Here is a 13508-nt window from a genome sequence, read left to right as displayed (position 1 = left end):
GACAAAAATAACAGCTTGACTGAAAGCTAGGCATTGATATTGCACTATACCAAGCAATACTGCTAAACCTTTAATGAGGTGTGCTTTAAGAATGGCTTACATTATTTATTATTTGTAATTATCATCATGTTTAAGGTCAGTGTCATAATTCATCCAAACATCCACCGAAACTGTTATGAGGTGCATCTGAAATTGTTGAGAATGTTCACAGTGCTCAATAAATCCTAGACGGTTCATTTACGCACAGCATCCCTCTGCGTTATTAGTTTTGCAAAGAAAAACACTGATGTACCGTGCTGCTTCATTATCTACTCCATGCGTTTTAATGCAGTTCATCTAGTAACTGTCCAGTACAGAGATTGCTGGTGTCCTCTAGCAGTACCCGTCAATCTCCTCGCTCATTCACTGTCTTTCAGGGCTTCGCGTCACGAGAACTGATGCACCACCTCAGAAACCATTCGAGGCTTGTTCAAATACCAAACAGACGACGCAACGAATTACTTCGACTATAAAGAGAAACGGTCTACGAACGGGGTCTATATACAATATCCAATGCAAGTTCGTTGCTCGTTAATGCATCCAGGGAAATGTGATACTTCCCACGACTTACGGACGCACGGCGGTCCCACATCATGACGACGTTATGAGCGCGCGTTAAGACTCGCGGCGTCGGTGGTTACTGTAGCGAGCTGCCATCACATAGCCATCACTAACTCTGCCTGCACGCACACAACTTAGGACAGAAACGGCTCGTCTCAAACTTCCTGTCTTATTGGAACTATCCGGCTTTTTACAGGCGGAAGTTAGGACTTCTTGTATACTACTTCTTGCGAAAAAGCTGGAGATGTTCTAACCGCGCTCTGAGAGGATATTTCTCTACCTGTGCCAACTTGGACGTTCCGAGACTGAATCGTTGATGTGAGCGCGATGTTCGGCTCCCTGGAAAGTGAGCGACCCTGAAGCCTGTTTCCTCTGTCTCTCTCTCTCTCTATCTCTATCTTTATCTATCTCCATTACCGGATAAATGTGCGAACGACGTGCGTTTGGCTCGAAGCAGCGGCTGCGCGGGAAATGAACACGGCCGGCAAACGTCGAGCCGATCCGCTCGAGCGCCCCGGCAGCCTCTGGCACCCCACATGGGTGAGGAAACCTGGGCTCTCTTCCTTCAGACACACGATGGAAAAGCGCTACTGATCACTGAGCATGTTTGTTTATTAGGCTGGTGTAAGGGCTGGGTAAACAAGAGAGAAATGGGAGTGCTGTATCAGTGGCAGGTCCTATATAAACACATAAGGCGACTTGGTAATGCATGGAGAACTGATAGGCTACGCATTAATAAATGAAGTTATTCGTGAAATTTATACACTACTTGCACGTGAGTGAAGAATCTCGCTTTACGAGCATTACAGAAAGGCTGATGTGTGAACATAGCTTCATTCTTGGCTTGGCTACTTTAATACAATTATGTAAAATAACGTGTATTATGGCAGTATGAATCTTTAAGTTCCATCCTGTAAGTTAAAAGTGCTTGAGATAATGACTGCACAATATTTGTTAGACAGAATAATTTCTGGGGGGCTGATGGACTGTTATTTTTTGTTGTTTTCTTGTTTTTATCTGCAGCTACTACTGTGGGTGTTTAATGATAATCCACTGGATTCCTTGTCATGTATATATATATATATATATATATATATATATATATATATATATATATATATATATATGAAGTAAATATTATCTGTGTATGTAATTGTACATCTCTGTGTCATTGCAGAGCAGAGCAGTTTGTGTGGGATTGGAGCTTTGGTGCTCATTTTCTTCTTTGGAGAGATATGATGTGACAGAGTGTATTAACTATTTTGGACTGTTTCTGTTTTAAAGTCATCTCATAGATTTTCTTCTTTGAAGCTGTGCTTGCATAACACTTGTAGTGATGATGAATTTTCCCCATAAAGCAGGAAACCACATGCTAATAATTGTCTTACTATTAATAGCGCTGGGAGAGAGTCTCATTGAGTATGACATTGTTAGAGATGCTTTTTTGCTGAATAGGTATGCTGTTAGTGTTGACCACAGTAAATTAACTCAAACAGATTTGTATTAGATATTTCATTATTTCATCATATTTTGTATAATATCCTGCATTAAAAATCCTTTTTTCTCAATGAATAATTTAAGCAAGAACATGCACGCCAAAGAACAACTCTCCTTACCATTGAGGACAGGTTAGATAATACATCTGACAGTGGTGATAATAAGCTCTGAGCTTTAACACTTAAATGTCAGAAACTTCAGCAAAGTCAAAGCAGCTAATTTCTCATGAACCATAACTATAAGGGGGCTTTTTACACATTTCTCTTGACAGCTGTGCATGGATGGGAGGTGAGATGTTGCAGAGGTTTACATGAATATGTAATTGGATTTAACAAGAGAACTTCAAAGGCCTTGACCTGGGAAGGGCAAACACCATGATTGCATAAAATCACCCTACTCAGTGTATATACTTCTATGTTTAAGGCCTATTTCATATGTACTTTCCTATTTCTTGCGCATGGTGCAAACGCTTAAGATAAACTCAGATGGAAGTGCCAACACTTAGGCATGTGTTATTTTCAGGTCATGTTAATGCAGCAGTTGCTCAGATTTAACTTGCTAATTAGACATATTTCCCAAGATCGTATTTCTTCATAAACCGTCACTAGATTTACATGATCTATACTGGCTGTTGACATTTATCAAACACATTGATGTTGCTAAAGACTTTTCTTTAAATGGCTGTGTGATGGGCAGCAATGTGTGATAACACTTCAGGAGTCATATTTCTAGGAAAATATTGTTGAAGCAAAATTTGTCACACTCATGACATGCACATTTTTATTTTTAGATATCGATCTCATTTGATGACATCATTAGGGCATAATAAATGAGTTATTAATTCACAGTGTTTTTTGGTGAAGAATTTATTTTAAATGCAATTTTTTCAAAACTATTTTTTTCTCTAAGGTCTATTTACCAATTTTCTCATTTCTACAAGAGCCAGCTGAGCTAATTACGGTCATAAAAATCATTGCAGCGTTCTTGTGCCCTGTATTATTTTGCCATTTAAATTGTGCAAACAGTACATAATTTCTTCAACCTGATTCTTTTATGCTATGCAACTTGTGATGTACACATACACAGGCAAAGACACAGAAGCATAAGAGGATTTCTGCAAAGTATAACATTCACTAGGAGAACAACCAATATAGATAGGATTGCACATTGTATTGTTTGTGATCTCTTTCGCCGCACTGGCCTTTGCAATACTGATAATGCAACTGCGTGTAATATGCAAAAGGGCACACAAACAAACCATCATTTTTTATTGTGTTCTGAAAGCACTATAACCTAATCTCAGAGGTTCCAGAAAAGTTTTCTGTGAGCAGTTTGATGAATCATAGCACTAGCAAGAAAAAAAAGAACACATCACATGGTTTTACCTCCTGTAGTCACATAAGCACTTTGCCTGCACATGTTATGAAGGACTTAGGTTTGAAAGTCTAAAGGTCTGTAATTGTTTCTGCCTATCTTTTTTTTTTCAACGTGCCGGAAGTGTGAAGTATCTTCTAGTTCTCTGTAAAACAGAACAGATCACTCAGTGGCTCTATTCTCAAGAAAATATTAGCTTTGACAAAGTATAAAAATCTAACACACTACACTGAATGATGTACATTTTTACATTTATTCTTTACTAGTTAATATTACTTCCACAACTTAATAAATGGTAGGGAAGATCGTGTAATGCATTAATCTATATCTGAAATTCACATTTGTCACCGTGACATTAGTCAATGTTTGAGCAAATGAAACATGCAATCATTTCTCAATATGCTATATTTATCATAATTTGAACACTGCTGTCTTTTTGCTCATTCAAATACTGACTAATATTTAATCATTACCTTAGTCCTTAAAGTCTTAATATGTCCGCAGTGACATTTTATAAGTTGAAGGCCATAACTATTAAACTGCCTTTAGTAGAATCCTAGTCTTAGAATGTGGCACACACGTGCTGCATAAAATTGAGGCAGTACAATAATCACTAATGATTATTAAGTAATAATAATCAGTGACAGGGTGGTGTACCTTTCCTTCCCAGAGTTTCTTATTTTCCTATGACAGCATGTCCTAAAGTGTGTTATTCCTTTTATACCAGAATATTTTTCAAAGGTTGCACTCACTCTTTCACTTTCATGGTTGCATTGGAATTAAAGCCTGAGGTGGGAATATGAACTGGATGGGATGGCAGTCTATCAAGGGCTCCATGCACACTCACACACACACACACACACACACACCTTCACACCCTCACTCACACCTAGAGGCTGTTTGTTTTGGCTAGTCCACCACTTTGCATGTTTTTGGGTGATGGGAGGAAACTAGAAAACACAAATAGATCATACACAGATAGTAACGAGAGCTCAGGTACACTGTCAGGCAGCAACACTACCACAGTGCTTCCCTAATGATTATAGTATTTATTTTTTAAAGAAAAATGACACATCAAATTCTTTATCTGTTTATAATTACATTTAATAAGTAGTTCCTCTGATCACTTACTTATAACAGCTATAAACAATCATTCCTTTTTCATCGCATTCTTCACTTCTTTTCTCTCTCTCTCACGCTCTCTCGCTCTCTTTTGAAGTTCAAAAGACAAAATTGCAGTTTTACTGATAAACCACAAAGCAACATTCTCTACCCTGAAGCCTCTCCCACAGATGAAAACATAAAGAAACTGCTTTACCTCAAAGTACTGTAGTAGATCTGCGTTTTTTCCATCTGTATATCATCACTGCAGCTTTCCATTTTAAGTAGCATTTCATTTAAGGACATTGCATTTATTTTGATATACTTGCAGGCATCCTGCTCAGTGAAATGGCCAAGGAAGATGCATTTTGTCCTCATCTAGAATTAGTATGCATGACTTATTTGAATCAGCAGACGCATGGGCTCGATTCAACTATCATGAGGAATTACAAAAGAAATCTTGTCCATATGTTTTGCCTACAAGAAAATGTATTCATTTCTCTCTTTTTTTTTTTTACTAGCCGATGGGCAGTACAGAAAAAAGTTATGTATTTTTACAAATGGTTCACTTTTTGTTTGACTGTTTTGTCTTTGGGAATTTGGGAGTTTGTTGAACTGCCCCATGCTGATTGATATCAACTTTATCAACCATAAATTCAGTGAACACTTACACTGGGATGGGGCTAAGAAACAATATAAAAGATTCATTGTTTTGCTTCGAGCAGATCCAAGCAGAACAGAAACTTCTTCGACTCCAACACCAAAATGACATTTCTAAACCATTTAGAAATCAATAAAGAGGCTGATATTGTTACATGCAGAATAATAGGGTCAATAATCTAATTAAATAGGGACACATTCACACATGGTAAGGATATCAGATAAGTACATGTTAACACATGCTGTCTTTGGAATTTTACTGTTTCTGCTCCAAAATATAACCATGAAATATTCATTCATTCATTCATTCATCTTCAGTAGAACAGTTAGATGTGGTTCCAGATCCACTCAGGTGGATGTGGAGCCTGTCCCAGAACCATGGGTGTGAGGTGAGAATATATCCTGAATCCATCAAAGTGCATCATGCACACACTTATTCACAGCTAGCTCATAGTCAGTGTGCTTGATTGTGAGAGGTGGTGGAACAACATTCAAAACTCAACACAAACAGTAACCCGAGCTCAGGATCAAACTGGAGAGCCTGGAGCTCTTTAGCGGCAACACCACACAGCTCTGCATACACATATTACTGATCGTCAAACAGTAATGATATTCGGAGATGTTCACCATAATGATATATTAGTATAAGTGATTATTAGCACATGCTAAATTTAAACAGTAGATCATTAGGTTTGCTGTTTTACTGGCTTGTCCAAGTCTTTTCATTTCACTATTGCAGATGCAGGCATGCCACAGTGCTTTCTAAGCTTGCTAATGATTCTCCACTTATTCCTGAGATCAGCTGTATTAATATGGTTTACTGACCCAATGAAAGAGCTCCACTCCTTCATTATTTTTCTCCACCTCACCATTACCTTTTTATTCTACTGTGATAGCAGACAGTTTGAAATTTTAATATGCGCTCAATACATTTTAAGTTTTATTGCTCCATGTCTCTTGGAAATGTTTTTACTAGACACATGGCACCTTTTTAAGTAAAGACGAACAACAGCAAAAGGAAAGAATGTTGGTGATTAAGATGACATTTCTTGTTATGTTTCAGAGGTCGATATTATTAAAATGGTGATGATGCCTTTTAATTATGTGAAGTATGCATATCATTTGTCTTTATTAGGAAACCATTTGGATACCACAGAGGGATGGATGATTAGGCTATGCACACGAAGCAGGAAAGCTAGATGCTTTTTTTTTCTGTTGTCTTCAATATATTGAATTAAGAAAAAGTTTCTTGTTAGCATCAATTTTCAAACTGCTTCAGTGCTAATTACCTTTATATCAACTCTGACAACTTTGCTAAGCTAAAGCTGGTCGGTGTTTTGCAAAAGCAGCGTAGCATGTCTTAAAAGACAGCTCGATTAAAGTCACATTAAGACTATGTTTTTGGGAACTCTTGAAGCTTTGAGCTTGTTATATCATCAATTTGTGTTCAATTTTCCAACATTACTCAGGTGCAGACTGTGCTCCAAATATCAAATATTTGGCCCAAAGAGTTTGTAAAGTGTTAGGTTGTAAATAAAGATCCCTGGGCACCATCCTTGTAGAATTGGACCAGAATGGGAAGAGTTACATTGGTCAATTTCTTTCCCCATCACTTTGAAAACTCCCCACCATAGGTTTCTTAGAAAATCCATCATTTAATTCCAAACCTTATATGATTTCTGTCCATTCTGTGATTAGCAACTTGGAAAATCTCAGCTGCTGCAAAGAGCCCAGTTGTACAGCAGATGCTGAACATGATTTACACCTCGCAGTTTCAAGTAACTGTACATCTTTTATCTGTGGAAAAAATATCGAGTTTTAAAAGGTGTAGTAGGTGTGATGCACTTCAAGCTGTGACTACCTTTCCCTATCAGTGACTTTATGGATTAGAAGGAGGGTTTTTAATCTTGCACTACATGTTATATTGACTATTTATCACCTGCCTCTGCTGTGGAGAAAGGCAATATTCTTGGCTAAGGATCTGTGAGGAGCTTGGAGGAATAGAAAATTATCAGGGCTGATCTCCAGGCAGCAGCTGACCTCCAGTCTCCTTCGCAGTAATGCTTTAAATGAGGCAACCCTGTCATCAGATTCTCGCTCTCTTTTTTTAGAAGGGAACTAATTTTTTTTTTTTTGATATACCTGAAGCAAACTTTCCTGAAAAAGTCAAAGGGCTATGTGTTGTTTTAATTTTAAGACCTCCTACTTTTTAGGAATAAAATCATAAAATCCTCAGGCAGGACTTCAGAGATAAAAGCAGAGCAGAAAATGTCAATAGATGCATGCATTTACCGCTTGGTTGATTTTACCACATCCACCCCTCATCAACTCCCATGCTTCCTATGCTGCATTTCACAGCTATTGAAATGTGTAGTTATGGAAACTAGTGCACACGCTATGCATCAGCTCAGAGAACACAGGTCTTTTCTCATGGTCTTTTCTCCTGGGCACTGATTCTGCATTTTTTTTCATCTTTATAAACTTTTTAAGCGAAACAGGTGATATATCAAACATGACAAATGCCGCAAGATGTTCCATCCACAACCTGCATTCGCTGTGTGCCAAATACTCTGATAACATTACTAAAGTGACTATAGTCGGTTAATTAGTCACCATTTGTTAGTTAGGTCAGTGGGGCAGAAGGCTACTCATAGTTCATCATCAGAGAACGGTGCAGTAATGTACTCCTGACTTAGTTATGCTAGCCATGCAGTGTAAATCTCAGGAGACTGATGCAGTCTGGTGCAGATCCCAAAGTGCATAATATATTTGTGTTCTCACAGATTCAGACTATGATTCAAAACTTTGATTAATTATCTTGTCCCTTTGGAGTTAGAGGTGAAGCCACACGACCTAAATGTGCACGTCTCTTAAGAGAAACGGCCCTGGTGCCAGGCAGAGAACTAGGCCAGGACAATGTAACTGTAGGTCTACGCCAATTAATGTCATGCTCACGTGGGTCAGAAAATATGCACACAATGTGCCAGCTAACGGTTTTTCTCTTACTGTATACTTAACACACTTTACTTTTCAATAATTCATTTGTATTTTTCACAGCAAGGTCAATAAAGAAGAGGAGGAAAGATGTCAGGCCACATTTCTCTACACACAAGAGTCTCTTTGTTTAGATATTGTACTCACTAAATTCATCCTGAAGATAATTATAGATTCAGGAATGAAAATCTACTTTCCTGACCAGTCCAGGCCTGTTTGTATTTTGCTCACGTATTAAGGAATATTTTTCAATTTACCAGCTTCAGTAATGTGTGCTTGGGATTAATTTCTGAGTCTAACTAAATTAACTGGAAAGCTTTACGCTATCTGTTCTTAGCACCTTATTCTTCTGTAAGAGGTACAGACCTGAAAGCTTGTTTTATTTATTATATATTCAGTTAATCCTTTGAAAGTATTGTCTCTCATCACGAAAAAAAAAAAAAAAATCGATTCTCAGGCTGGAACTTTTCCAGAGATGAAAAATTGTAAACATGTTTGTTCTATTGAAGATTTTCTTATTTACAAATGCCATTCTCACTAAATTAAGACGTATTTCAGAGTCAACTGGGACGTTTCGGCTGTTGAATATTCTTTGTTTGCATTTGAAAGCCGAGAAATACTGCGGCTGCAACGTGTTGGATCAGCAGCTATTGAGACTAATACAATTTAAAATGTTGCACATAGGTTTCAGATATGCAAATAGCCCTCTTTTTACAGTTATACACACAGACTCGTGTACAATCATTCAACTAACATTGAAATTTCTTTTCTTTTCTGTTTGCAGACAAAAACCGGACTCGCCCTTTTGTATGATGAGAAGACGAGTAATACCTATGACATCCGTTTAAAGTTAACTAAAGAGATATTGACTATACAGAAACAGGATGTGGTCTGCATAGGTGGTGGTGCACATCACTTAAATGTAAGTACTGAGGCCTTGAACTGCACAAAAAGATTTAATTTCACAGATGCTTGAGCTGCTTTGGATGATTTCTAAGAGGCAAACATGCCGCATTTTCAGCTATTTTAACACTGTCTGCAGGACCAATGCGGTGTAATGGGAGGATGGTTGTGTTACTGACAGATTACAGCGGATCAGCAGAAGGAGAGGCATTAGATTTTTTTTTTATTTAGCATCCCAGTCCAGTGGCATATTCTAATGCGTACCTTTGTAAGCATGGCTCACACCACCTTTCATACCTCACACCAGTTGGCTTATTCTCTGTGCCCTAGAGCTGTCAATGTACACTGACAGAAACACAATTTAATATGCAGCACATATATTGAATATTAGTGACAAAAGCTCAATACCACTATTTGCATCAGCAGTGTATTATCTAGTGATTTCTGCAAACAACCATTATTACTGTACTTTCTTTCAAGAGTTCTAAAACAACAATTTGTGCCACTTATGATGGTTTATAATTCTATAATCTGTCTGGTTTTGTTCAGTTCTGTGCTACAGTTTTCCTAGACTTGCCTTTGTTGTGCTGTATAGTTAGTGTGGACTGATCTACTGTCTTGTGTATTTATTGTTATGTGATGCATTTTTTATTTATTGTACATATTAGCCTTACATTAGTTACACACTGTGTAGTATCTAGTCCTACTGGATATTGCACTGCAGACCTAGAGGCACAATATATTCTTTCATTGTTGTCTTGTATTTGGATGGGATGAAAAAATATACATGGAAAGTATTATGAGGTTTTATTATTGAGTGTGTAATAAGGAAATATCCTGTTACAGTTATTGTTGCCTTTGTCACATGTGACATTCTGATAATCATGTTGCCTTTATAATCCTACCAACTAAATTCCCCTTTTTTAAAGCACAGAACTGTTGTACTCCGGAGACAGGCAACTGGTGGTCTTGGTCTGAGTATCAAAGTAGGTTTATTTGTTTGCTTTTTGAAACACATACATATATCATTAAAAAAAAAAAAGTTAATTATTATTATTATTATTATTATTATTATTATTATTATTATTATTATTATTATTATTATTATTATTATTATTATTATTATTATTATGGGCTGTATTCAGAGTTGCAAACAGATAGTGTGGAGTTAATACTGAATTTGTGCATAGAAGTATTCAGAGTTACTTGAACAGTTGAGAAAAGGTATGAGAAATGTACAAGATTTATAAGTTAAAAGAAATTAAAAGTCCATTTTACTTGCATGATATCTTCTCGAATGAGCAGTCCATCGACACTCTCTGACAGTATGTCACGGAAAAATTGAAGTTTTGAGATAATAGTACACTAAGAAATACACGCTTTTAAATTAAGTTTATATCAATAATCAATAACTTATGATTAAATTTTTAAGTGAGCAATTACAAGTGAGCAGTAAGTGTAGCATTTGAGTGCCTACGGCACATCTGTTAAATCACAGGTTGGTATTAATCAAGTTAAAAATAAAAAACATTTTCATGTAACTAATTTAATAGCTCAAAATTGCAGTGAAAGAGCAGTAGACCCATGTGCATACATTATGATTTCAGAAATTAGAAGTATATTGTGCCCATGTTAACTCATGAGCAATATTACGTGTTTATTTAAATCTAAATAAAGCAAATATTTTCTGTAGTTTCCAGGTAGTCTAATAGCCATGCATGGTTGAGAGCTAAGAAAATTGGCTGTGGATGGCGGGAAGGATACTCTCTGTCCCCTGTCAATCACAGTGACACTCATGGGCATCTTTGAGCTCATGTATTTGGAAAAGGGCAGATAGCACCTTCCTCAGAGTGTGTTATGCTGCCCTGTGACATAGCATAAGTAGCAGCTCAAAAAGATGTGGTTATTACATGTCTCTTGGAAACTACAGGTCATCCTTCCCAGGTAGTAGTTGTAGATGATAAGGGGGATGGCAGGTGACCAGGTGACTAAACTGAGAAGAAAATGGCCCCATTTTAATTTTTCTAAAAGGAAAATAGAAAGGTTGCTTATGTCCTGTACATTCAATTAATGAATATCAGATACATTGTTTTCAGCAAGGTTTACGCTTTCTGAGGATAGTACTCTTAGTTCATCATGCAAAAAAATAGTATGTACTGTATCAAGTTAAGGGTGGAATAAATAGATGTGTTCAATTTGAATGCTTGCCTTCTGAAATATATCACTCTTTCTTTTAATTTTCATATTTTATTGTTAATTGTTACATGCATAGTAATTATCACATTTTTTTCTGTACAGTTGACAGAAAATAATGTGATATTTTGGTTCAGGCAATGTTTTCTATTCCCGAGTTTTTGGGGATTAAAAAAGATTTTTTTAAAAAGATGGTGGTTTAAACGTTATTGGACATGACCAAATACAGAGAAATCTTTTTGATGCTGTTTTCAACTATGAATATAGCCCTCTATTTGAAAATGTATTAAAATTGATCTGTTTTTAGCTGTGGGACATATCTTTTTAACTTTAATTTTGTCTTAATAATTGTTATAGATATATATATATATGCCATAATTGATTGTACACTGGTTATTTAATGTGAGGCATAAATACTTTGTTTAGACCTTTTAATCATTCACATGTTAATAACTTTGAGGCTTATTTGTTTATTTATTTATTTAAAAAAAAAATCAGTCACATACCAGACACATGGTGTTCTATGTGCATAGATCTGTTTTGGAGATCAAAGAGAATGCTATAGTAGAGATTAAAATTCATTATGCCACCCAGAAGAAACTTGGATGAGTCAATAGAGTTGAATGAATTGCTAGGATATGAAGTGTAGCTTGTGTAATCAGTAGGTGGTTGGTTTACTGAATCACCTGGAAGGAATTTTCTTTATTTCAGGGAGGAGCTGAGCATAAAGTGCCTGTGGTCATTTCAAAGATTTTCAAAGATCAAGTAGGTAAGGCACTATTGAGTTTCCCTTCCGAATTCTGTACAGATAAATTAGCTAAGGCTCAATGATTACTATATGTTACCCTCCTACTATCAACACTGATTATTTCTTTTCATATATATGATCTAGAGAGTCTGCCATCTAGAGCCAAAAGCCACTTAATCTCTTGAGGCAGACAGTTTAATAAGTGTGTAATTAGAGGCCATATGCTTGTCCCTAATATACTGATGCACGTGCCAAGTTGTGGACCATATGATCTCTGAGCCATGAATGCCTCATATATAAGCATGCAACATCAATGGACTACTACCCAGAGATATTGCCCATGTCTGGTTTTTTTTTTTAAGTTATGCCAGAGTCTCTCTCATATGCAGGATCTATAACTTTCAAGAAATTTTTATGTGCCTTAAAAGTAGATTGGATATAGGCTGTATCATGTATCATGTATATTTTCTATGCCTCAAAAGAGGAACCCTGTAGAGCTTTACAGACGCCTCGATCAAAAGAAAGAATATAATCCAATGAGTGAAATGATTACCCATATCATCAGATCAGCATGATGCCGTATGCAGAGTCACAGTATTACAAATAGCTATTATTTAGTCACATTTGAAAACTTAACTCAGAGTCTTCACAAGGATCTTAGAAACTTACTTCTTAATGACTTGATCTTAATGACTTTTGTAAAGATGATATAACCAGCAGGAACTTAGTCTAACTTTGGAGCCATGTGATTAAATTTCAGAACGCTAATGAAACTCAAATGTATTTGTTATTCATGATGAAAAATGAGCTGAATTTCAGAGTTGTATGAGTTTTGGATTAAAGCCACTTTTGTCTAGCAGTCTGCTAAGGGCTATATTGGCAGACTTCTCAGTCACCAGGGCTGATTGCCATTTCCATCACATTAGAACATATGAAATGACTAATTGTATCCTAATGTCTCCATTAACCTTTGGCACCTTGTGTCTGGCCTGCAGCTGATCAGACAGGGATGCTGTTTATCGGCGATGCTGTGTTACAGGTTAGTGAAGCGAACGTTAGCTTACTCTTATTCTCCACAATGCCCAGGGCCAGAGGTGCATGTCAGAGCAATGTGCTCTCTGCATCCTAATGATGTTTCTCTCTGATTCATTTTCTCAAGGTCAACTGCAGGTTTAACCTTTGAACTCATTATATGAATCTGAGAAATAAAAGTAATGACACTTTTTTTAAGTGCACCCTTACTACCACAACCTCAAACAGAAAAGAAGAAATATATTTTCAGTTTGAAATGTTATACCACTCCTTCTTTAAATGGGTAGTCGTACCCTATGTGATATTCAGAGCTCTCTACCATCAACAGAGATTTAAACATTCCTATCAACTGTTGATGAAGCCAAGACTTTGAAACAAATAAGGCATTTGAGTATGATTTGACATC

At 36.6% G+C, this 13508-nt stretch overlaps 1 protein-coding gene across 2 annotated transcripts in view; it reads left to right on the top strand.

Moving 5' to 3' along the window:
• Window positions 1-316: 316 nt before the first annotated feature.
• The window catches only part of sntg2 (syntrophin, gamma 2), a 37884-nt gene continuing 24692 nt past the window's right edge, over window positions 317-13508 (top strand). The window contains exons 1-6 of one of the 2 annotated variants that reach the window (XM_058399869.1): window positions 317-946; window positions 9011-9148; window positions 9269-9397; window positions 10059-10115; window positions 12034-12091; window positions 13066-13109. In XM_058399869.1, coding sequence (XP_058255852.1) covers window positions 9386-9397; window positions 10059-10115; window positions 12034-12091; window positions 13066-13109 — 171 coding nt within the window. In that variant the 5' untranslated portion in view covers window positions 317-946; window positions 9011-9148; window positions 9269-9385. Of the gene's footprint in view, window positions 1141-9010; window positions 9149-9268; window positions 9398-10058; window positions 10116-12033; window positions 12092-13065; window positions 13110-13508 lie in introns of both variants that reach the window. The other variant, XM_058399868.1, reaches the window with a different exon arrangement.

Source organism: Hemibagrus wyckioides, linkage group LG09 (genome assembly GCF_019097595.1).
Source record: "Hemibagrus wyckioides isolate EC202008001 linkage group LG09, SWU_Hwy_1.0, whole genome shotgun sequence".
Lineage (NCBI taxonomy): Eukaryota > Metazoa > Chordata > Actinopteri > Siluriformes > Bagridae > Hemibagrus > Hemibagrus wyckioides.
The sequence above is the reverse complement of the archived record's forward strand: the minus strand, read 5'-3'. Positions and strand labels throughout refer to the sequence as shown.